Genomic DNA, 25433 nt, shown 5'->3' with positions numbered 1-25433 from the left:
CTGATGCTTACCTGCACCAAAGCTGAAGGATCAAATCCCTCACTAGGTGGTACTGTAGCCCAGCTGGCACAGTTTTCACCAGGCTTAGCCACACACGTTAATTTAGTCACACTTGTGTGCGACTCGTTTGACATAACGGGCAGCAGTGGAAGATCCGTCATCACCAACTCCCTAGTGAGCCAGCACAGCCAAGATGGCCGAGTTAGGACTCTATGTGACATGCAGCGACAACTTATAGAACTACACTTCTCTGTGACATTTTGTGGCACATCTACTTCAAGTCTAAGCAAGGGCTGCACCACTAACCTCTTCACATAAACAGGTTCAAGACAAGTGGCGGTGTTGTGCAGACGTCTCACACACCACACGTGAACAATCACAATGGCGTAGCCGTGGTCTCAAGACGTTATGTGCACCCGGTGAGGGCATCTGGGAGGTGGCAGCACATCAGTCTGTCCGTAGAGCCAATCAGAAGCTACAAATCCCTCAATTCGCTGCCCTTCAGCCACATGTGTCAAAACTACAGAAAGGCCTCATCTGCTGGACCGAAAAGGATGGAGGTCAAAATGAAAGGCACTATATAAAGCGGCTTTGATTGCCATACATCATATCCTTCACTGAACTGAACCTCTCTACCCATGCCAAGTTCTTCAGTGGCTCAGCCAGTGCACCCAAACACTCAGCTTTCAAATCTCAGCTGAAGACTCACGACTTCAGTTTAGCACACCCCGACTAGAGCTGTTGATGAACTGTACAGACTGCATCTCTGTTGTTAGTCATTAGCACTTAAACATAAGTAACATGATAGTTAGAATTGGATACTAACCCTCACCTATTCTGTTTCTCATCTCGGTACTCAAATGTGGCACTTGGTGCCACGGCCCACCTGCCAGGTTGTTTTGCCTGCCTACGGTAAAGTCATCCCTGATGGAGGATTGCAGGAATCGTGGGAAAGAGGGGTCCTTTCATCGGATTGGCTGGCCCAACACTGTTTCAGCCGTGGAATGGCCAAATGAGGGAGGCAGCTTGATGGCCGAGGTCTCCAGGACTCTAAACAAATCCAAATCCTATTATGGGATATCAGCTACTGTTGACTTTCTGCGCTGTACTTGTAATATTTCTATTGTACAATTATATTGTATTGAGGATGACTTGTGTTCCATACCCTTTGACACCCACTGCACACCCAGCCTACCTGGAAAGGGGTCTCTCTTTGAATTGTCTTTCCCAAGTTTCATCCATTTTTTCTTTCCTTTCAAGAGTTTTTTTGGAGGTTCTTCCTTGTCTTATGTTGTGGGGTACAAAATCTGTACACTTTGTTCTGTATTTTCATTTTAGTTTGCTCAAGGCAACAACAACAGATGAACTAGGGACACATCAAAGCATCTCCTCCTCCCAGTTGTACCTCACTTTTTAAACAGCTGTTCCAATAAAAAAAAAATGAAGACATGGCGATGCCTCAGCCTATCAATTACTTTATAACCACAGAAAGGAAGGACATCTGGGACAACAAGTTGCTAAATGGGTTTACAGGCCTGGGAAAGGAAGACATGACAGTAGGCACTAAGCAACATCAAAAAAAGTTTGTTTGGGAAAACGGACAGTGGATTCATTCATCATATTGACAGCCAGGCAATCAGAATATCTAACAATCTTGTAAAAAACCCCAAGCAGAATTTTATAATAAATATGCCTTGTCTGAAGAGCAACATCAGAGGAGAAGAAGGGACGAAGACGTCAGGAGAAGGGAAAAGAGTGACGTCAGAAGAGGGCGCCGGCAACGTGTGGCCATTTCCATCTGATCATCAGAAAAGCATCTAAGACGCTAAGATCACAAGACGCCTGTGACATTCATCCTTGTCATCTTTACTTTTTGTAAGCTTTTTCTAAAGACTATCTACCGTGTTTCCCCAAAAATAAGACCGGGTCATATTTTAATTTTTGCTCCAAAAAAAGATGCACTAGGGCTTATTTTCAGGGGATATCTTATATTTATTTGTGTACAACAATCTACATTTATTTAAATACAGTCATGTCTTTTTCTTCTGGAATATCATCATAACTCTCCACATTCAAACCCTGAATTTCTTGTGACTCCACCAAGAAATCCACTTTTAGGATCTTCCAGGATCGATGTGTGTGTTTCGATGTTTGATGAATGGTTCGATGTGGTGAAGCAAAATGCCGACATACAAATGCATTGGCGGTGCTTTGATATTCAAGCGTCATCTTAAAACCGACCCAGTTGTTAAAGCGCTACGCGTTTCTGGGGCTTCCTCCTGACCGGACAGCAGCGGCAGGCAGCATTGCCACACAGAACACATTTCACTTACGATATTCCAGCTCTCTACATATTTAGAATCCTTAGATTTATACTTGATATCACTTTCATCGGTTCTTTGACTCATCAGCAGCTTTAAAACTTTCAAACATTCTAACCAATCAGTCCGTTTATAGTGCCAACTATAATAGCGAGGAGAATGTAAATAGTAAGGTGGAAAGATTTAATACTAAAGTGAAGGCTGCTGTTGACTTAGTTGCACCTGAAAAGACAGTTAAAAAATCTTCTAGCATTGTTATACCTTGGAAGACCCAAAGAGTGTCTGATTTAAAGAGAACATGCCGTAGAGCTGAGCGTAAATGGAGGAAAACTAAACTAACTATTGACTATGAAATATTAAAAGTTAAAATAACAGAATACAATAACACAGTCCGTCTTGAGAGGCGCTGCTATTTCTCTAAGATTATAAATAACAATGCTAGTAATCCCAGAGTCTTATTTTCGACAATTGATCGTCTGTTAAACCAGGTAACTCAAAGGAATGCCTCCTAAGTACTTCCAGTAAAACCTGTGAGGCTATCGCTGTATTTTTCAATCAAAAAATTAATGATATTAGAAATAACATAGTATATCTCTCCAACACTAAGGATCCTCCTAAACCCCAGTACCCCATAATAAACAAATTAAAGTCTTTCACTAGGATAGATTTACCTGATTTACATAAAATAATTTCTCAGATGAAACCCTCCACCTGTGCCCTTGACCCAATACCAACAAATTTTTTCAAAGAAGTATCAGGTGTGCTTATTGATAATGTTCTTGACATAGTAAATTCGTCATTAGATACGGGGGTCTTCCCAGACTGTCTTAAGACTGCGGTAGTTAAACCCCTACTTAAAAAAAATAACCTCAACCCCTCTGCTCTTGAAAATTATAGACTCATCTCTAACCTGCCTTTCTTAAGTAAAATTCTAGAGAAGGCCGTCATTATACAGTTAAATGAGCACCTCAATAAACATGCTATTCTTGATAAATTTCAGTCAGGTTTTAGAACAAATCACAGCACAGAAACTGCACTCGTTAAAGTAGTAAATGATTTGCGGGTAAATGCAGACAGAGGCCATTTATCTGTTCTCATCCTCTTAGATCTGAGTGCCACATTTGACACCATTGATCATAATATTCTTAAGAATCGCCTTAGTCAATGGGTGGGCCTCTCTGGCAGTGTCTTAAATTGGTTTGAATCCTACCTGGCAGGGAGAAAATTCTTTGTTAGTTGTGGTAATTATAACTCAAAGACACATGATATTCTATATGGTGTTCCACAAGGCTCTATCCTGGGTCCGCTGCTCTTCTCAATCTACATGCTTCCATTAGGTCAGATTATCTCAGGGCACAACGTGAGCTACCACAGCTATGCTGATGACACACAGCTGTATTTATCAATAGCACCTGATGACCCCAAATCTTTTGATTCGCTAACATAATGTCTAACTTGTATCTCAGAATGGATGAATAGTAACTTTCTCAAATTAAATAAAGAAAAAACCGAAATCTTAGTGATTGGCAATAATGGATACAATGAGGCTATTAGAAATAAACTGGATGCATTAGGATTAAAAGTCAAATCGGAGGTAAAAAGCTTAGGGGTAACCGTTGATTGTAATCTGAATTTTAAATCGCATATTAATCAGATCACTAGGACAGCATTTTTTCACCTAAGAAACATAGCAAAAGTTAGACCTCTTATATCATCGAAAGATGCAGAGAAATTAGTTCATGCGTTTGTTTTCAGTCGGCTAGATTACTGTAACGCACTCCTCTCAGGACTACCCAAAAAAGACATCAATCGTTTGCAACTAGTGCAGAATGCAGCTGCTAGAATCCTTACCAGGAAAAGAAAATCCGAACACATTTCTCCAGTTTTGATGTCACTACACTGGTTACCTGTGTCATTCAGAATTGACTTTAAAATTCTGCTTATGGTTTATAAAGCTTTAAATAATCTCGCCCCGTCTTATATATCGGAATGTCTGACACCTTATATTCCAAATCGTAACCTCAGATCCTCAACTGAGTGTCTCCTTAGAATTCCAAAAGCAAAACTTAAAAGAAGTGGTGAGGCGGGCGGCCTTCTGCTGTTATGCACCTAAAATCTGGAATAGCCTGCCAGTAGGAATTCGCCAGGCTAATACAGTGGAGCACTTTAAAAAACTACTGAAAACACATTACTTTAATATGGCCTTCTCATAACTTCACTGTAATTTAATCCTGATACTCTGTATATCTAATTCATTATAATAACTATTCATTCAAAATCTGTACTAACCCCTACTCTCTCTTCTGTTTCCTTTTCCGGTGTCCTTTTGGTGGTGGCGTGCACCACCACCATCTACCCAAAGCACCATGATGTTCCAACAATGATGGATGGATTAAAAGCCAGAAGTCTGTATGACCATCAGCATCAAGTGACTCCGTGAGAACCCTAACTATAAAGAGGACTATTTCATTTATGTTAGGTAGAATGCCCAAAGGGGACTGGGCGGTCTCGTGGCCTGGAACCCCTACAGATTTTATTTTTTTCTCCAGCCTTCTGGAGTTTTTTTTTGTTTTTTCTGTCCACCCTGGCCATCGGACCTTACTCCTTTTCTATGTTAATTAATGTTGTCTTATTTTAATTTCTTATTTTGTCTTTTATTTTTCTTCTCTTCATTATGTAAAGCACTTTGAGCTACTTTTTGTATGAAAATGTGCTATATAAATAAATGTTGTTATTGTTGTTGTTCATGATGAAATGCATTAAAATATGTAGGTTACATTTTACAGATAAATCGTTAACTTTGTTTAAATAACGAATACCGCTAATAGTTAATGCATATGGGGTGGCACGGTGGCAGCGCTGCCGTCTCGCAGGGAGTCACGTCCCTTGTGATCCCTGCCTGGAATTTGATTGTTTTTCCTGCTGGGTTTCCACAGTGGGCTCAGTTTTCCATTCAAAGACATGAAGGTTTGGGGATCTGGTGAAGCTACGATGACGCCATTTTATGTGTGTGCTTGTGTTCATCTTGCGATAAGCTGATGCCCTGTCCAGAGATTCTGTTTCTGTCTTGTGCCGATGCTTGCTGGAATGGGCGCATCCCTGAACTGATGGATGTAATCATTAAACATCCTTTTCAGAGATATTGTGGCAAGGTGTCCTCGGAATGTAATGGATGTTTCGGGCACACGCGTCACATCGCGTGAAGTATCAACCTGGCCTTAGGCGCTTTACTTTTCAGCTGACAATCTTGACTAGGGCTTATTTTTGGGGTAGGACTTATAATACAGAGCAGCCTGAAAATCATGCCAGGGCTTATTTTCGGGGAAACATAGTATATCTAGACTTTACTATCCATCCATCCATTTTCCAACCCGCTAAATCTGAACACAGGGTCACAGGGGTCTGCTGGAGCCAATCCTAGCCAACACAGGGCACAAGGCAGGAACCAATCCCGGGCAGGATGCCAGCCCACCGCAGAGACTTTACTATCAGTCCTATTTTCTACTATTCTTTATTCCACTGGTGGTGTTATTCCTTTAATAAATACCACACTGCTTTTAACTTTCTATGCTTTGTCTTCATGTCTACACTGCGGCCCCGAGGATGGTGAGCGTCCGGTCCGGAGAAGACCCTTTGCTGTTTCAGCATGTCAATGCGAGGGCCACCACAGAAATGGTGTGGAACAACTGGAGAGGCCTGCACAGAGTCCCGGGGTCCACCCCACCAGACACCTTCGGAGAGATTTGAGGGGAACAGGCCACTCTACCCTCACCTGCCCCATTTGTCCAAAATGAACGTCAAGGTAAGTTTTGAGAGTTGCTGAAGTTCTAATGTCTGCCACACCACTTGGTCATTTATTCCACCAATCACGTCAAAGCAATGGTGGTTGTGGGGGCGCACCCTATAAAGTCCCAACCTCGTTGAAGCAGGTGTAGTCTTCAAATCGAGAGTTTATTCACAAGCACAATAGGAGATTTCGAGGGTGGGGACCGAGAGGTAAGTTGACGTTTACTTCCGGTACCATAAATACTGAAATGCTGGTACATTACAGTTCAAATTTAGGATTTTCCAGTACCAGCATATCGCACAACCCTACCCTCACTGACTTGATATGTAATGTGTGATAATTGCTTCCATCAGTTTACCTGAGATGCATAACAAATTTTGACTGATTATGTGCGTCAATCACTTTACGAGTCCTACAACGGCGACATGGGCTCCGTGCATTAAGTCGCTGCGCAGTTTCTGGTCTCAGTTCAGTATGGCCAGAGTTGAAATATGACAGATAACTGGCTGACATGAACGCTGGAAACGAAACACATGGTGAGCTGTCTTCATCATCTTCTTCCTCTTTATCTTTTCCCACTTCTATGTGGGGTTGATGTGCCTGACCAGTAGGGCTGGGTATTGGCACTGATGTCGTGATTTTATTTAATCTTGACTGAATTAGCGTGAACATTGATAGATGTGAAGTGTTGGCTTTCTTAGAGGTGCACAGAGAACATTAAAATAATGTGACAAATTTCAGTAATCCTTGACTTGAAGGGTGTCTACACAACACGTGCATAAGAACGGAAAAACGTGATTAGAAATGAAGAGTTAATATCGGTATCTGGAAGATGTGGAACAAAATATCATTGTTCTGTTTAAAAAAGAAAAACTGCACTCCTTCAAAATGCACCACAATGTAACTAACGTATTATGGGGGGCTCCTTGTTTCAATACAATGCAATGGCTTCTACTTTATAAAGCACCTGCCTCATCTGGTGAATGGTATTATTATTAAACGGGGGGACGGGGACCTCCTGCTCACTTCACTCACCAACCCCAGGGGGTCTCACCGCTGAAAGGGCGTCGGGGTGCCCCTCTATTTAAAGAGATGGCATACAGAAGAGTATGCCGGGCGCGGGAGGAAGACGCTTTGGTCCTTAGTTATTATAGAGAGAAAATCAGTTACTTGAGTATTTCACAAAAACTATTTTAAATACAAAATTAATTATAAAACGTAATAAAAAAGTAAAACATAACAAAAAGTAAATGAAAAATTTTACATTACATTAACGCCTCGTCAAGAACAATATTATGAATTACTTTATCCTCTAACTTCCATTCTATAAAATGTTACTTTGTTGCATTTCTGTTTTACTGTTTGGAACATTTCTCTCTTTCTCGTTTACTGGACGATTCTCTTTGTTCTTGGTTTTTATTCTTTATTCATTTTCTCCCCCCCCCCCCAACATTCATTTTCAGCTCCTGACACTTTTTTTTTCTTATCACAATCTAAAATTCGAGATTCTTGAATAGATCATTTGCTTTTCTGCCTTGCCATTATAACCAACTGCGTTGAAGGGCGAGTTAGCAGCACGGAGGGTGTCACAGGGTGGGATGGAGAGAGGATGTGTGCAGAAGGAGCGATGATTGGGCGAGTGGTCAAGGTTGAATAATGTAAACACAACAGAAAACTCTTAATATAACAGAGATAATGTAATATTGCTTCCTAAATAATAAATGTTACTCAATAACCTATTTGTGTATCATGAAACTCCATGTAGACACCCATCATCTAAACTGTTAGCCAAATGTATTCCCCTATTGGACATTTAAACTAATCTGGAATTAGTTGAAATTAAAGATAACAGCGGGAAGACTCGTGTCTTTCTATAATTCTACAAGTTACACTTATCTAGAGCTGCTCGAGTGTAGCAGTCACATTAACGAGTCTCAAAAATGAATCCTCACGGTCACACGGATCTAGGTCTGATGCTTGTTGACAGTGGCGTTGGATGAATGGAGTATAAAAGACAAAGAACCTGCCATCATGACGGATATGATCAGTATGGTACAGCTATGGAGCTCCTTCACGTCTGCTGCTCACTTTGGTATGGTAGGCTGCTCTGAGAAGTCCAACAATTGCCCGCTTGCTATGCTGGGTGAGGCACATTGCAAACTTTTTCCACCATAGCAGTACAACTAGGCAGGGGTTTAAAGAGAACTAATGTTTATTGGACTTGCCATTGATGCTGCCACGTGATGGAACAGTACACCCGGAATGCTTTGGGAGAACAGCCAGCCATCTCAACAGCAAGGTTGTTCCCCGTGTGACTGGCATGTAGAGCACTTGTCTGCGACACATCAGCCACAAGTGCCCAGTCATTTTTAATGTAGTGACATGTGATTGTCACCTAGGAATCTGTTCTGAATGTCCAGCTATCTCAAATTAAGGCCATTCTCTCCACTGACCTGGGACACGTGCCGATGCTTAAGATCGTCATAATGTCGGGGTACAGTAACTTCACCCATTTGCTTTCTGGTTGGTATCGCATACCGCAGTACCAAAACCTTTAGCATTTGTCGAAAGCCTTAATTTTCAACAATGCTGTAAGGCAGGGGTCCTCAGTCACAGTCCTGGGGCTTCATGCATAATGCCGTGCATAGAATTCAAACTAAAACATGGCGTAAGGGCAAAAGCGGAAATGTGCGTACACACACAAAAAAATCCAGATGCATAAATCTGTGCGTTCACCAACTTCCACATTCTTCCACTCCATAAATCCTGGTCAGCGTGAAAAGTAACGCAAGTGCACGTGGCTGCTGTCCTGCTCCAACTCCTCCCAGAATTACGCCACTTTGAATATGCAAATCAATATAAATAGCCCTTAAGCTCAGCATTCTGTGAAAAGACAATGGCAAAAGCACGGGGGAAATAAAAGAATTGCAGCAAATACCAAGTGGAGGCAAAGAAAAACGTACTAGTTGTTGGTTTAAACAGTGATATAAACAACAAAAGGAAGACATAGAGTGACATAGCGTGTCGGAGAAACTCGAAAGCTCAAGTTCACAAAGTCGCACAATGCCCGAAATAAAAAAGAACTTGTCACATATCAAAGTAGTCGTGAAAAAGCAAGTTGTGGCCCACCGTCTGAGTGTCATATGAAAGCTTATTAGGGTGCAGAGGACACAGTGGGGGGTAAAACACGAAACGTCAACTTTAATCTCGAAATTTCCACTTTAATCACATAGTTTATTTTGTCATTAAAGTAGAACATCATAAACTTCATCTTAATATTGTTTAATTTACTAGTTTCTCAAATCCCATCGTAACTAAAGTAATATGTTAAATACTTTGTTCTGTATTTGATCTCTGCGGTGGGTTGGCACCCTGCCTGGAATTAGTTCCCTGCCTTGTGCCCTGTGTTGGCTGCCCCGTGACCCTGTTCGGATTCAGCGGGTTGGAAAATGGATGGATGGATGTATTTGATCTTCTACGTGCTGTGTGTGTGTGAATCACTACCTGCTTCTTAAACAGACTCTCTTCCTCCGACAGGACACAGAATCCATTACATTCGTGATATTACAGCTCACTGAATAATTAAAATACTGAGATGTATACGTCATATCATTTTCATGATGATAGGAGTATTAAACATGGGGACACGGTGGCGCAGTGCTTGTTCATGTCTCACGCAAGATACTTGCTACTTCAATGAAATAATTTATTGTAGCAGTACTGTCTCTTTCAAATGTACTAACCTCCAATTCCTCTCTTCTTTTTCTTTCTCCAAATACCCAATCACCACACAATCAGCTCTGTAATAGACGTTAAGCCATCTGTAAGCTGAGAACGCCTATTCTTCAAAACTTTAAAGGAACATCGAAATATCTTTATAGTACGTGTTTAATTATTCCATCCATCTATCCTTCTAGTGTCTCACCAGCACCATCAAGAATACAGCGCGAGGGAGGAACAATCGGGGCGCCACCTCGTCACTAGCACTGTGTCCTCACATGTTTAATTATTAACAATATAGATTAGTTAAATGATGTTAACGTTTTATCTGTATAATATAATAAACATTTTGCTGCATTTCATCTTAAAAATGATATCGTCATCATATGTAAATACATGCTTAATAAAGTGGCTCAGGCTGTGCAATATTATAACTATCACAAGTTTACAGTGAGGTTAGGGCTGCACGATTAATCTTTTTTTTCTCATTATAATGATATTTATGACCCACGATCAGTTAATAAATATCGTCACGATTTTACAGTATAAAGACCAAACTGTTTTTTATGGGCTGAGTTTACGGATTGGACTGCGTCACTATGACGTTACTGCGTCTAGATTGCAAGTGCTTTCTGAAGCAGTAGAAGTCAATAGCAGCAATAACAGTCAGTCAGAATAAACATATGATGGCGGAGCAACGTGAGGAAGGTGCAGAAGTGCGATCGTTAGTTCCTAAAAAGGGGTCATACTCAGTTGTCTGGAACTATTTCGGTTTCGAGGAATGTGATGTTGATCAGGTACGAGTCTTGTGCAAACTTTGCTCCTGTTCCGTCCAAACGTCCCAAGGTAACACAACAAACCTCATCAACCACCTTAAAAGCCACCACAAAGTACACAATCAAGAATTTCAACGACTGAAGGCACAAACAGCAACAACAAAAAATTACCAGCCATCCACAACACAGACAACAATATCGGGGACATTGTATCTCTGATTGTCTCATTTCTTATTCTGCCCTTTATTTGTAACCCCACATCCTCATTTCTGCCACACCTAACATCTTGTCCTGCCCGTGTGTCTCAACTCCATACACCACTGCTGGTCGTATGGGGTCAAAACACTAGAGGGCCGCGTCTTAGTCCTCCTTGTGCCACAGTGCGGAGCAAATCAATGATATGGCCTTAAGTGATCTGAAAACGCGCTCATCAATACGTCTCCACCTTGAACTTTACAGTCTTTTCCTGAAGATCTGTCCTAAAAAGTCAAATTAAACCCATCAGGATTCAACACAATATGAAAGTGGGTGAAATACGAGGATGAATCCCCTTCATAGGCTGAGCTCAGATCTGTTGTGTGCTTCTTCTGTGTTTTCGTGTGGCTGTCACAAGTCACATGCATAGGACAACAAACCAGAATTCACTCTTGCAGTACGTCCACAACTGAAGTGAACGAACCCTAAAGCCTGGTGACCTGTCGAGCGGAGCGCCAACCACGTGAAGGGGCCTGCGCAGCCTCATCGGTGGTCACCACACTCACCTGTAGATCTGCTCGTAGGAGATGGGGATGTAGTCCTTGGGGCTCTGTGTCAGCAGCTGCTCGATGGCGCTCTCCAGCTTCGGCCAGTACGTGCTCTGATACTCCTCCCGAGAGATCACGTTCATCACTGAGGAAGGAAGGAAGCAAAGCGTCCGTGAGCAGAAAGCACTCGAGGGCGACTGAACCTGTGGTCCGTCACCCCCCAGGGTTTCATCAGTATGGGTACCACCACCACCACCCTAAATCCCCCTAATCACACATTTCAGTGAATCTGACCCCATCACACCACTCTCCATGTCAGATTGAATTGACTATATGGTGGTGTCACCAAGGGTAGGGGCATGTGGTAACACAAGGCTGATTCAAGGGTGGGCACCTGCCCAAAAAAAGACTCACTCATTTACATAAACACAGGCCACAATTTGAAAAGGTGAGACGGCCCAAGTCCCTCGCCACACTTGAACCCGAATTGATTCCCATCCAGGGTCCAGACTGTGTGCGGTCAGAATATCTTCCATGAACTCCTGTGGGTTTTATCATCATTGACTGTTGACCCCACAGAATGCGCCTTTAGTGGACAAGCACACACCTTGGGGGGGATTACATACTAATAACAAGCTGGTGAAGTTTGCTGATGACAGCAAGACAGGCAGACTGGCAGATAATCGAGAATCCATTGAATCATCACAGAGGGACTTGGACAGCAGACAGGCGCGGGGGGATCTGTGGACGATGACATTTAATGTCAGGAAATCTGAAGTGTTACACATAGGAAGGAAAAATGTGAGGTTTGAAAATCGAGAGTCCACTTTATGAGAAAGCTTAGAGTCCACTACGACCCCTAACTCCATCAGTGTCCAGACAGTGCTGAGAAGCCATTAAGAAGGCTAACAGAATGTCAGGTTATATAGCGCCTTGATATGTGGAGTACAAGTCACAGGAGGTTCTGCTCAGGCTTTATAACACACTGGTGAGGCCTCATCTGGAGTCCTGGGTGCAGTTTTGGTCTCCAGGCTACAAAAAGGACATAGCAGCACAAGAGAAGGTCCAGAGAAGAGCAACTAGGCTGATTCAGAGCTACAGGGGTTGAGTTATGAGGACAGATGAAAAGAGCTGAGCCTTAAGGAGATGAAGAGGAGACCTGACTGAAGTGTTTAAAATGATGAAGTGAATTAGTCCAGTACTGCGGTGGGTTGGCACCCTGCCCAGGATTGGTTCCTGCCTTGTGCCCTGTGTAGGCTGGGATTGGCTCCAGCAGACCCCCGTGACCCTGTGTTCGGATTCAGCAGGTTGGAAAATGGATGGATGGATTAGTCCAGTGGATCGAGACGGTGACTTTAAAATGAGTTCATCAAGAACACGGGGACACAGTTGGAAACTTATGAAGGGGAAATTTTGCACAAACGTTAGGAAGTTTTTCTTCACACAAAGAACCATCGATGTGTGGAATAAAAGACCAAGTAGTGTGGTGGACAGTAAGACTTTAGGGACTTTCAAAACTCGACTTGATGTTTGTTTGGAAGAAATAAGTGGAGAGGACTGGTGAGCTTTGCTGGGCTGAATGGCCTGTTCACGTCCAGAGTGTTTGAATGAAAAATAAATTATTTTTAAAAACGCTTCTAAGAAAACCCACAAGGAGAATGTTTAGCTCCGCCTCCTCTGTTCAGGCACCATTTAAAAATAATAAAATAAATAAATAATTGGCAGTGGTCTCCCCTCAACTATCTCGTATACCATATCTACTCGTGTTTAAGTCAGGACTTGATTTTACCGTATAATTTCTAGCATTTTATAATGTTGGTTTTGTAAGTCGAATGTGGAAAACGCATGCCATTGGTCCAAGAGATTACGATATGCTAACGCCCACCTGAGAGAGTCACCACGGAGCATGCCGCCATTTTTTTTTTCTATGTGGGTGTGGCAATGTGCCGTATCAGCGGGTGCTCCTAACCCCCCCCCCCCCCCCACCACCCTCTGTTGTGCCAATGTGACCACTAGGTGATACCCAAACTATTCCGAAGCGACGTTTGCACCGATTTGTGTTTTTTGTATCTCACACCCTCGTACACCTTTATCTACGATGGAGCGTTAAATCAGAAGTAAATATGAAGCTCGTGTTAAATTAAAAGAAATTGGTAACTGTGCTGCTGCAACAAACTTCAAAGCGTCTGAGAAACTGATGAGAGATTGGAGGAGGCAAGAAGATTAAAAAAAAAAAAAAGTGTCGTAATTTTGACTGGACGTATAAGTCGGTGTCTGCTTTTATGATCGATTTTTTGGGCATCAAGACCCGACTTGTACGCGAGTATATATGGTACTCGGATACGGGGATGGACATGTGAGGAGTAAACCGCCAGACAAGGATTATACAGGGCAAGTGAAAATTACATTCACATTTCAATGGCAGAAATAATTTATTCACAAAACACACTTCCTATGTGCCAGATGATTTACAGGAGTGTCTCGAGCTGTACGCCATCACGTTCAACACACAACCACCAATGAGCAACAGCACCATTTAAAGCCCAGGCCCACATGTCGCAGGTATTAGATGACACCAGAGTCTGTGTTCTGTCCTTCAGGTCATTCGTATCACTGAACTTTCCTGCTATCCACGCACTCCTTCACCATAACCAGAAAACACAGGGTGTCAAATCAGGGGAGTGTGGAGGCCATGGCAGTGGTCCACCATGACCTGGAAAGGTGTGGTCGAGATAAAAATGATCCATTAGTGTTAACACAATGTTAACTCACCCTGTATTTTTAGATTATGTACATTAAAGAACCATCAACAGGCAAATCACATCAAATTAATAATACAAGGTGCCCACAAAAACACTCCTTGATTTTAGACGGTTACAAAATCAAAATTTATTGGAATATCCTTTCACCTTTGAGGCTACAGTTTCATCAACTCAAAGTTTCATATGGTATCTGTTGATTGCATACACTCGATGTGTGCCCCACCTGTTACTTTGCAAACACTGTTTCGATAATTGAGCTCAGACCAGACTCTCCGAAGCATATCCGGCGTGATCGCGTTTATAGCTTCAGTGATACGTTCCTGCAGATCAGCCATAGTTGCGTGTAGTGGAGGTACGTACGCTCTGTGATTCATGTACCCCCAAAGGAAAAAGTCACAGTAATGTCCAGTGATCTCGGGGGGCACTTGAGGAACACCATGACGCCATGTGTAAAATTCACACTAAGACATGGCGTACGGACAAAAGCAGAAATGTGCGTACGCAGAAAACAATCCAGATGCATAAATCTGTGCATTTGCCAACTTCCATGTTCTTCCGCTCCATAAATCACAGTATGCGTGAAAAGTAACGGACGTGCACGCACCTGCTGTCCCGCCCCAGCTCCTCCCAGAATTACGCCTCTTTGAATATGCAAATCAATATAAGTAACCCTTAAGCTCAGTGTTCTGTGAAAAGGCAATGGAAAAAGCACAAGGGGGGGAAATAGAAGAATTTCAGCGAATACCAAGTGGAGGCAAAGAAAAAACTTACTATTTGTTGGTTTAAACAGTGGTATAATCAACAAAAGGAAGTTGATCAAGTGACATAGCGTGTTGGTCTGTGTATTTTTTGGTATTTGAAATTTCATTTTAGAAGCAAAAACGAAAAAACAAAAATGAAAGGAATTTTCAGATTTTGAAATTTGAATTAAGAATAAAATTAGGGGAAATAAGGTATTTTTTTTTTAATTCTATGGTAACAAATAGCAGTCGTAAACTTAAAATTACACATACTTTTCTGGATTTATTTGTGATTCAAATAATGAAAGTGTAATAGCACAAAAACAACAAAACAGACGCATTTACAGCTTTTGTCACCTTTATTTTCAAATGTGTGTCAGAGAGTCGACATCCCGAGATTTGCTCAGCACAAATCTTTCTAACATTTCTCGCAGAAAACCCTCTCCCTTCTCAGTGTTCATATGACAGACGCTCAGATATAATTTGAGACGACAGGCCTTGTTTTGCCATCTCTAAAATCAGGTCTGAGTTCTGTTCCAACATCATGATGATTGTCCAGTCTACACACCACTGACCAGTGTTTGCTGCAAGTGGCGCATTACCTCATCAGGTTGTTGACCTACAAAAACGTCCGATTCAGACAAAATAAATAAAGGGCGTTTTCTCGTTCTTGTTTCTTGTAGTTTTCTTTTCTGATGTGCGACAGAACAAAAGGAAAAAAGTAATTGTTTTGAGTTTTTCATTTTTCCCTTTTAAGCTGAAAATTAAATAAGTGTCTCTTTTTCTTTTATAAATGATATTTTCTGAAACGAAATTTCAAATACCAAAAAGTACACAGACCCGTGTTGGAGAAACTCGAAAGCTCAAGTTCACAAAGTCGCACAGTGCCCAAAAAAAAAAAAAGTTGTCACATATCAAAGTCGTCGTGAAAAGCCGAGTCGTAGCCCACCGTCTGAGTGTCATATGAAAGCTTATTAGGGTACAGAGAAAAAAAAATAGGCACACAGTGTGGAAAAAGCACGAAATGTCAACTTTAATCTCGAAATTTCCCTTTAATCACGTAGTTTATTTTGTCATTAAAGTAGAACATCATAAACTTCATCTTTAAATCGTTCAATGTTTAGTTTCTCAATCCCACTGTAACTAATGTAGCATGTTAAATGCTTTGTTTTGTATTTGATCTTCAATGTGTTCTGTGTGTGTGAATGACTACGTGCTTCTTAAGCGGGCTTTCTCTTCCTCGGACAGGACACAGAATCCATTACATTTGTGATATTACAGCTCTCTGAATAATTAAAATACTGCGATGTATACGTCATATTTTCATGATGATAGGAGTTAAAGCATGTTATTAAACATGGGAACACAGTGGCAGTGATAGTGACGAGCTGGTGCCCCGTCCAGAGATTGTTCCTGTCTTACACAAGATGCTTCCTGTGCCGTACGCGACCTTTGATGAAATAATTTGCAAGTTTACAGTGAGGTGATTGTACTTCTAAGTACAGACAGTTCTACAAGGAGCACTTGATGGACTGATTGAGTGCGTTTAGAGTTCCTGGGATGAAACGGTTTCTGAACCGCGAGGTCCGTACAGGAAAGGCTCTGAAGCGTTTGTTGTATGAGAGAAGTTCAAATAGACAGCATGGCTGAGGCAGTGTGTGCTTGATGCTGTATTCCTGATATTTCTCTTTCTTATCAGCTATTGTAGAGCTGTGATTCACACTCAGATACAGTGATATAAATACTCCGAGTGGTGCGGCGAGAGTAATATGGAAAAAGATGATCTGCTGTGGCAACACCTAACGGGAGCAACTGAAAGAAGAAGGTGCAGTGAGTGTAACAACACTAAAGCAGTTATGGTATTTGGCCATTCTGTGGACCATTATATTGTTACTGGTTAATTACAATCAGATGCCTTAAACTAATAAACAATATGCGGTTAATTTCAGTGTATTTATAAAGCCGCGTCAGGGATGTGGATCTGAAAAAGAAAGGGCAACCACACAGGAACAGTAGCACTGCTTTGACGCGGGGTGCCGCCAGTCTACAAATCCGAGCAGAGAACTTGCGTACGCCAGGGTTGGAGCTACCGTGAAAATGTGTGTGGCTTTATGCCAAGTTTAGTTTTTATACATCGCAATTTGAGCGTGGAAATGGGAGTACGCAACATTTCTGTACGTACGCACCGTTTATACATGAGGCCCCAGGACATTTTGTCCAGCACAACCAATCTATCTGTTTGGCAGGCGCCCGTTGAGTAAATTACGGATACCAAGATGTCAGTGTGGTGCTGCGCCATCTTGTTGAAAAAGGTAGCCACCTACCTCAGTAAGTTGTGGAAAAGAAGAAATGCTTTGAGTTAATGTATTTGCTGTCATCTTATTTATAAACATATTCCAATAAGTTTTGATTTTGTAACCATTTAAAATCAAGGAGTGTTTTTGTGGGCACTTTGTATATTGAATAATTATTATAAAAAGTCAAGTTGAATAAGTCAGACTCTGCAGCTGCATGAATAAAAGGTAAAGTACCACTTCTGGTTAACGGAAATAGCCCAAAAGTTGATTGAAATCTACGCTTTGTACCAGATACTTGGATGCAAAATTTGGTTGATCTAAGTGAATGTGCAATCAAGTTATTGTATTTACAGACACACACACAGACATCATTCCACAAATGGTATTTTTGGACTCGGGGACGTCTCAAAATCTTGAAATGGAATTTCTGGAGGATTCCAACACTTCGTATACAAGAAAAGTAAAAAAACTGGGGAGCCCCCACCCCCCAAAGGCTGCAGCTCCAGTCACGTAACCTTTTGTTAGAAGAGTTACCAGGCTGGCAGGAGCCAACTTTATTTTGTGCTGTGGGCACTCATTTCTGTTATGTTCTGCTTTGCCCATTAAACTGAGCTGGTGCCCCAATATTTTTCTTTGTTTTTTTTTTTTTTACGGTCTCTCCACTCAGTCACACCGTTTTTTATATATATATATATATATATATATATATAAAGCTTTAAACAAATATTTTTAACAGATGAGCCAAATGGATTCAGTTTTCAAATGTCACACAATCCTGGTGCTTTATGGGTTATTTTTCTACGTACCCAAAGTTGATCAGCTTTACAGGAATCAACGGTTTTTAAACCCCTGTAGCCCACCCTTTGTTGTGCTCATTTGTTTCAGATGTTGCTCTTGGTGTACCAATCCAGAGTCAGGACATTCACCAACGTGTCACATGCCTGAGGTGATGCACCACTGGGCATTAGTTTGCCTTCCAAAACCAAAGAAATGACACCAGTCGAGTCACAGTCACCACTGACGTAAGCCGTTTGGCCCGTGCGGCTCCCTGGTGTAATGGCAGTGCCTTTATTTTGGTGATCACAAACAGAGAACCTCATTTCTTCCCCAAAGAGCCTCCTCATCTGAAAGGTGCGTCCATTTTTACTGCTACAACAGTTGTCAGCACCGCCATGGCACACAGTTCTCCACGACCGTGAACACGATAAATGGATTAGAAACAGGATCAGCAGACGTCTGATGGACGTATTTGATGTAATCGGAACAAATGCATAGACTCTTCTTTTTTGGGGACGGACACAGCGATTCACCTCGTCACCATTTAGACTAGATGGACAAGTGGGATGCTGCTAAATGTCCAGTCAGTTTTGCCCGATTATATTTTGTGCGCTCTTCTTCTTTGTATTGATGCCGAGTGTGTGTTTATGCAGTACCACTCCTTTGTCAAATGATGCGTCTTCATTCATCTATTGTTACTCTGTAACAATGTCTTTTGTTTTTCCACTTTCCTACTGCAAACAAATTTGTCTTTGTGGAAGGCGTGACGGATGTCACTTCTCTCATATTAAAGGAGCTCAGTCTCCCAAGGATGAAGAGTCCACTCTGCCCCATCTTATAAAGTTCCTCAGTGTTTTGAGGCCACTCCAGCCCCCCCAAGTACCTGTAGGAGTGGACCACCTCCACACCCACTCCCTGAATGGTGACCCGACATGGAGGCGTTGCAGTGACACTCAATAAGCAGTTCCCCCTGACCTGACCTAACAAGAAATAAAACTTCCCAGTGAGGTGCTATAAAGAAATATAATAAGGACCCCCCCCCAGTTGTGTTTCTTGACACACACTTCTGTTGAATAACTCATCTGACTACCTCCAGGGGTCCCATAAGTAACCCTGCCCTTTTAATTAGTCTGTTGATTCAGTGATCCCCTCTTGAAGTGATGTCACCAGCCGGGGTGACGGATGTCACTCAGTCTCCTAAAGATGAACAGTCCACTCTGCCCCATCTTATAAAGTTCTGAGACCACTCCAGCCCAGATCAGCCCCCCCCACCCCCCACACACACTCCCTGAATGGTGACAGTCAATAAGCAGCTCTTCGGTTTTGCTGATGTAAGTTACAGACAAATCTCAAAGTCGTCGTCGTCGTCGTCGCGCCCCCCCCCCCCCCGGTCTCAGTACTAATGAAGTCGATCGGACTGGCGAGCCTCGGTGGGCAGAGCGGCCAGTTCTCGTCCGGATTGTTCGAATAAATAAGAACAACACAATAAGGGGTCTGTGTGCGGGTGTCGTGTCCCTTTGACCAATCCGATTGCTCAGTGGGTGGTGACTTTGGTGACAAGTGTGAGATACACAAGGACTAAAAACGGCACAAGAGGGACGCTGAGGCAGTGAACTTCATAAACGCGGACAGACAGCAGGCGAGACGGGCGCCTCCATAATGATGTCGGAGTCTGATATGCCAGGCGCTCCCGACGTTCAGGGGATATCGAGATGAAGGGACACACACACACAGACACACACACACAGACAGTCTTTTTAAAGTACTGCTGCACCGGACTTGGACAGCTAGCCTGGCTACTCTATTATCTGATGAAATGCGGTAAGCTCCACCACCGGGAGATCACGATCAGCCCGAGCCGGGTGGAAGACCGCAGAGCTCAGCCTTAGGTCGTGTCACCTGTGCGACGGGGCTTCAATCTGTCACTTCAAGTCCCCGACATGAACGGCGGTCCAGCCCACCAAACCGCGAGTCCACCGGCGGCCGTCTTTTCACGATTTTGTTTTTGTTTATTTTGGTTTGCCGTGCACCCCTTGAACTAAACACACACGTCCCCCGCCCACGCCCCCACTCCCCGTCGGCCACGGATACTTACAGAACTTGGACGCGGAGCTGTTGATGTTGAGGGCGGCTCTGCCAGCGGACGCCCCTGAGCTCTCCGACTCCGGCACTCCGCTCGAACGGCCGACAGCGTTGGGTTCCCCGGGCGGAGGCGCTTGGCCGCCGTACGCATCCGCCTTGGCCTCCCAGTTGTTATGGTTGTGGTCATCCATCATGTCGAAACTGCCGTCTTCCTCCATCACGTCGTCCATCCTGGCTGCGCCTCAGTGCTCACCGCGGGCGGCCGCCCCGCATCCAGCTGCTCGCGCGTCTTCTCTCCTTCTCACTCACTCGCACGCTCTCCCGGTGTGTCGGGCGGCCGGACCCTCACATCTTCTCAAACCCTCAGACTCGCCACTCGCGGCTCCGACGCCTGTTGCTGCTTGATGACGTCGTAAGTCGTTCTCGTCGCTCTTACGACGGCGTTTTGCGACACCTTGGCCCAGGGGCATCCTGGGAAGTGTAGTCTTGACGGCGCTTGCCCCGCCCCCTGCCCAATGGCCTGGCGAAGCGGGACTCGACTCCACGTGCACACTTCAGAAGCTTTAAGGACGGACTTTACGATGATATCAGCTGGACGTGTGGACGTGGACAGACTGGACTTGTATTTAATGTACTTGTTTTAATTACTAAAAGACACACAACAGCTGTAAGTATATTAACAGACTGTTAGTTTTGGATGGGTGGGTTCTGCCCATGCTTAAGAGAAATCCTGCTGTGCCCCTCTCCATAAGCCCACCTTGGCTTGCGCCTTCAGGAAGTCTTCAGACCCTTCCTTCCCTTTTGTCACATTTGGTTTTGTTGCAGCTTTGTGCTAAAATTATTACACTTCAGTGTTTCATCATCAAGCAGCACACAGAATGATGAAGAGCAAGCACAAAGTTAGTTTTGTATATTTATTAAAAACAACAAACTGAAAGATCACGTGGACACAGGAATTCTGACGCTTCCTTCCATACTTAGTCGAAGCGAAGTCAAACTCTGTTGTGTTCTCACCGACGTGGCTCCATCTGTAAGGCCCAAGATGGCCGGATTGGGTATACGTTGTAGCAGTGCTGCCGCTCCTGAAAGGGTACTGAGCCAGGACCCACCTACCCAAAGAGGAGGCATCTGTTCCCAAACATCTCCAGTCGTCACAACGCATTTCTCAAAGGGTGAAGGAGAGGAGGACAGTGTCTCCTGTCCAGACATTTCAATCGTAAAAACCAGAGACGTAGGCCTGTGCAGTCCTCAGTTGGGGGGGGGGCCTCTGGATCAGGACTCACCGTCTCTCCGATGCCACAGAAAAGTTCACCGCTGAACTGGCACCGGAGTGGTGCGGCCCGGTGACGATGGTCCAACAGAAGGGTCCGGTGGGGGTTGTTAGGGACCAAGAAGGTTGACATCGTTAACATCGCCAACCTCAAGCCTTGGTTCGGCCTGGGGGGGGGGGAGGAAGGTAGCAGTGCCACCGCTGGGAGGACTCCATTTCCCAGCAGCCCCAAAGGAGATTGTCCTCACTGGATGTCTGAAACGGGTGTTGGGGGACAAGAAGGGCCAGCGGGAAACTTGAAAAGGGGGCCAGTGAAGCAGCAGGAGAGGGAGGTCTGTGTGAAGTCACCTGTACCCTCGATGATCGCTTCTCGTAACGATGAGTGGACTGTCTCGCGCCTGCCTGTGGCGTGAACAGCGGTGCGTCTGAGGGGGAGCGCTCCCCCCAAATCTCACCCCTCGCTGCTCAGGACCACCGCTAGGACTTACTACGTCATCTTCACTCCATAGCATTTCATCCGTTTCTGCCGCATTGGACCTGTGATAAGGACAATGGTGTGTGTGTGATATTCGTGTCGCGGAAGGGGAGGGTTGTCTGACTTTTGTGGTTTGTATTTCATTTATTCATTTGTTGGATTTGTGTCTCCGTCTGTGAGTGAGTGGGGGTCGGGCCACGGCTGGGGGCGTTCCTGGAATCCCACCGAAAACTTTTTAAAAGAAATCACCGTCCTCTCTCTGGCGTGAATCTGAGCGACACCGGACCGCCACAACGTCACTAGGAAGGACCTTTGTGAGGCGTCGGTCTGCTGTTGAGACGGAGACGGACGCGGGTGTACGGTTTAAAAGAATGTGGAAAGTCAGGAAAAGAAGAGCCGAGCTTCACAGCGGCAGTGACAGACCAGAAAAAGGAAGACCGAAGTCCTACACGGTCTGCAGGCGACTGCCGCCGCAAAGAAAGGTCGGGACGCTTCAGAGGATGGAGGCCGACTGAGCGTGTACGACGAGACAAACCAGAGTGGACACCGCGGGATATTTTGGGTTCACAAATTTACATGAAAGGGGATGCACGGTTACGGAATCAGAATATCGTTGTTGTGATTTCTGTACAGTTCGTTTATTTCATTTTGATTCTCCGTAAAAGTCATTTTACCCATTTGTGTAATCTGTCGGCACGGCAGTAAGGGGTCCGTCTCTCACACATTGCTAAAGACGTGGTGGGCCATAGCGGAATCGACCGCCGCAAGTTAATAACCCGGGAGAAATCCGGTTTCTGAGAATAATCGGGTTATTGAAACACATGAAGACATGTTAAGTGACTCGTAGGATAATCACACGGGCTGGGAATGCTGGGATGTATGCAAATCAAGTGAAGGCTCATGGGAGATATGCAAATCATATTAGAGGGCACAGCTAAACTAAGCCATGTGAACAAACGGCTGTAGCCACTCAACACGTCTCATATTTTGCTAAAAGGAGCTTCACCGACAAGTAACAAGAACATCGGGAATTCTGTGGCGTTCAACTTGCAGGAAGGTCCAAGCTCCGGCCAGCCAAACCACAAAGACGTGACTGCAGAGTTTGGGGTTTCACGTGAGTCGTAGGTGGGGTGGGTCCTCCAGTGACTTCAGGGGGGCTCGGTACTTTTGAGTGCACAGAAGAGCACTGGGAGGTCCACCCTGGTGATTTTGACGTGCAGACACTCCATTGTTTCGTTAAGTTTGGTGGCAATTGTCCCCCTTGGGTGACTTCAAGGCACAGACACTCAAATGTTTTCAGTGTGAGGCCCCTACTGTGTACCCAGAACCCCCTGCTGGTAGATATGCTGCCGATTGCAGTTCCCTAAATGCTGCCCCCCCTAATTTGCCTGCATGGCAGAGCCGCCACTGGGTGAAATCTTTTGTCATTGGCCACCAAGGCACTTTGTAAATGGAAGGGCTCACGTGGTGGCACGCAGAGGTTGGTCAGAGAGACATGACAGAGACCGCTGTGGTCAGGGGATGAAAGTAACGGTGGTACCCAAAAATGAACTCTCGGGCCACCGGGAGGAAAAAGGCCGTGGCGGGCACTTTAGAAGAGCCCCTCACATGACCCTCGCTGCACACAGACGTCTCTCTTGGTGGCACTGATGTGTAGCTTCACATGTGGACATTGTTTATGGACCATCCAGGTTAAGCCCCTCCGGAAGCAGAGGGCCCTTCACAGTAGCGGGCATGAGTGTTGTTGGGGGCCGCTGCTCCCCACTAGCCACAATTATAGCAAACCCAGAGCAGCCATCATTGGTTTAGTGCCGAATTCGCCCTCTTCGAGCTTCTTAGCCTTCACTCCTGGAAAAACGACAGCAAAAGATGTGATGACGAGTGGCAGAAATGTGCAAATATCAAGACACCAACCTAAATACAGCAGGACCGGCCGGCCTGTCGAGTGTCCAGTGGTGCACGTCCTGAGACGACCACCACCAGTGCCCGCTTGGAAGTCACAATCAGGACAGCAGACACGCGTCTCTTTGTGCACCATGAGGGTAGAATGGCAGTGCCTGATCAGCACCGTCAACGTGGGCTACCACAGTGCAAGGTATAGTGATGTCCGCAATTCTCCTGCCACAGACATTCATGGCTACCACATTGTGAACAGGGCGTGGGGGGCCAACGTCTTTGCTTGTCCTTGTTCTTAACTGCAGCCATTATTGCCACTCACATACTGCGTGCCATGCTGAAGCTCCACACAATGAAATTCATCCAACATATCGCAGTGGTTCAGTTGTACAGTGGCGTACACGTCACTGGCCATCTCAATGTCCAGTCAGGGTGGGGAGCATGTGCCGGTACAGCATGCCCACCACACTACAAATCAGCTCGGGATCCTGGCAGACATGCGGGTCCAGTCCCACCCCATATATCTACCACAGCCGGGTGTTACGAGGGCGCCCCCTTGGCCTGGTCCAGCCACTCAACAATGAAGATTCTGCCGACCGGATCACCCTCGGGTAATCGCGCCACATGCCGTAACCGACGCTCTCTCACAATGCAGGTCTCGCGACTCATTCAGGACTCCATGAGCAACACAAAGTCAAACCAGCGGGACCCAAGGACCCTCTGAAGAGACACACATGAAGGATTCGAGTCTTCATCTCCGGTCACTGGATAGCGGCCAAGTCTCACAAACAGGAAGCACCAGGGCTCTTAAAGACTCAGACCTTCGTCCTTTTGCAGATATCAGGACCACCACACACCCCTTTATAACCTCATGATCCCCTCATGCTCTCCCAATCCATTTACTGACTTCATAGGAAGAGTCACACGAATGTCACCGCCTGATGCAAGTAAAGCTCTCCATGATGAGGTCGACACTCTCTCTGCAGACAGACACCCTGCTGATGTGCCCAAGAGGTCATTAAAGGCCTGACTCTCTGGTTTTTATCAGGACCCTCACAAGCCCAGACACTCAGACCCCTCACTAAGTCTCTCGAGCCTCCACTGAAGATCACAGCATCGTCAGCCAAGTCGAGATCAGAGACTCTCTCTTCACCAACAGATGCCCCCCACCAACCAGTCCATGTCCGCACTGAACAGAGCAGGAGCAGAGAAGACCCCTGACAGACACCCAGAATTAACTGGGGGGGGGGGGGGGGGACAACGCAGGACACAGTCCTCAGGAGGGCAGCTAAATACTGAAGAACAGCAGAGGTTGAGCCTGTGGGTTTTGTTCAGTTTGCTCAGCGTGTGTCAGATGTGCAGGACCCCACCAGTCGATGTACCCAACGAACAACAAGACAAACAGAGAGTGGGAGGGCGAGATCAGGATAAACAAAAGAGAAGACGCGTCTCCCATCTAACCTAACAAATTGTCACTTCACCGCCTGTACGGATTCGGCTTCTAAAGGTGGACTTTTTAATTCTCTTCTCTGTTTGAGGGGGCTGTCATGGAGAGCACTGGGGGGGCAAACCCAACAAATCTCATGGTCAGACTACTGGCAAGTAGACAGGTACCAATGTTTGTGACCAGGCACGTTTCCCCGATGCCTCACACTGCCATCCTGAGCTACCCTGAGACTCGTACCATGCTGACTGGCAGAGCCGCTTGCATCCAAGTGACTTCCAATTTAAAACAATTTGTTATTTTCACATCAGCGCGAAAAACACAAAAATATCTCAAGCGCATC

General features: G+C 44.8%; 1 protein-coding gene across 2 annotated transcripts in view; it reads right to left on the bottom strand.

The window, feature by feature from the left end:
- The window catches only part of cacul1 (CDK2 associated cullin domain 1), a 53793-nt gene extending 33352 nt beyond the window's left edge, over window positions 1-20441 (bottom strand). The window contains exons 1-2 of one of the 2 annotated variants that reach the window (XM_051923622.1): window positions 20019-20441; window positions 11366-11492 (exon numbers count right to left, since the gene is read on the bottom strand). In XM_051923622.1, the coding sequence (XP_051779582.1) occupies window positions 11366-11492; window positions 20019-20235 (344 nt within the window). In that variant the 5' untranslated portion in view covers window positions 20236-20441. The remainder of the gene's footprint in view (window positions 1-11365; window positions 11493-20018) is intronic. The other variant, XM_028825634.2, reaches the window with a different exon arrangement.
- Between the last annotated feature and the right edge of the window lie 4992 nt (window positions 20442-25433).

The sequence above is a fragment of the Erpetoichthys calabaricus genome, chromosome 2 (assembly GCF_900747795.2).
Source record: "Erpetoichthys calabaricus chromosome 2, fErpCal1.3, whole genome shotgun sequence".
Classification (NCBI taxonomy): domain Eukaryota; kingdom Metazoa; phylum Chordata; class Cladistia; order Polypteriformes; family Polypteridae; genus Erpetoichthys; species Erpetoichthys calabaricus.
The sequence above is the reverse complement of the archived record's forward strand: the minus strand, read 5'-3'. Positions and strand labels throughout refer to the sequence as shown.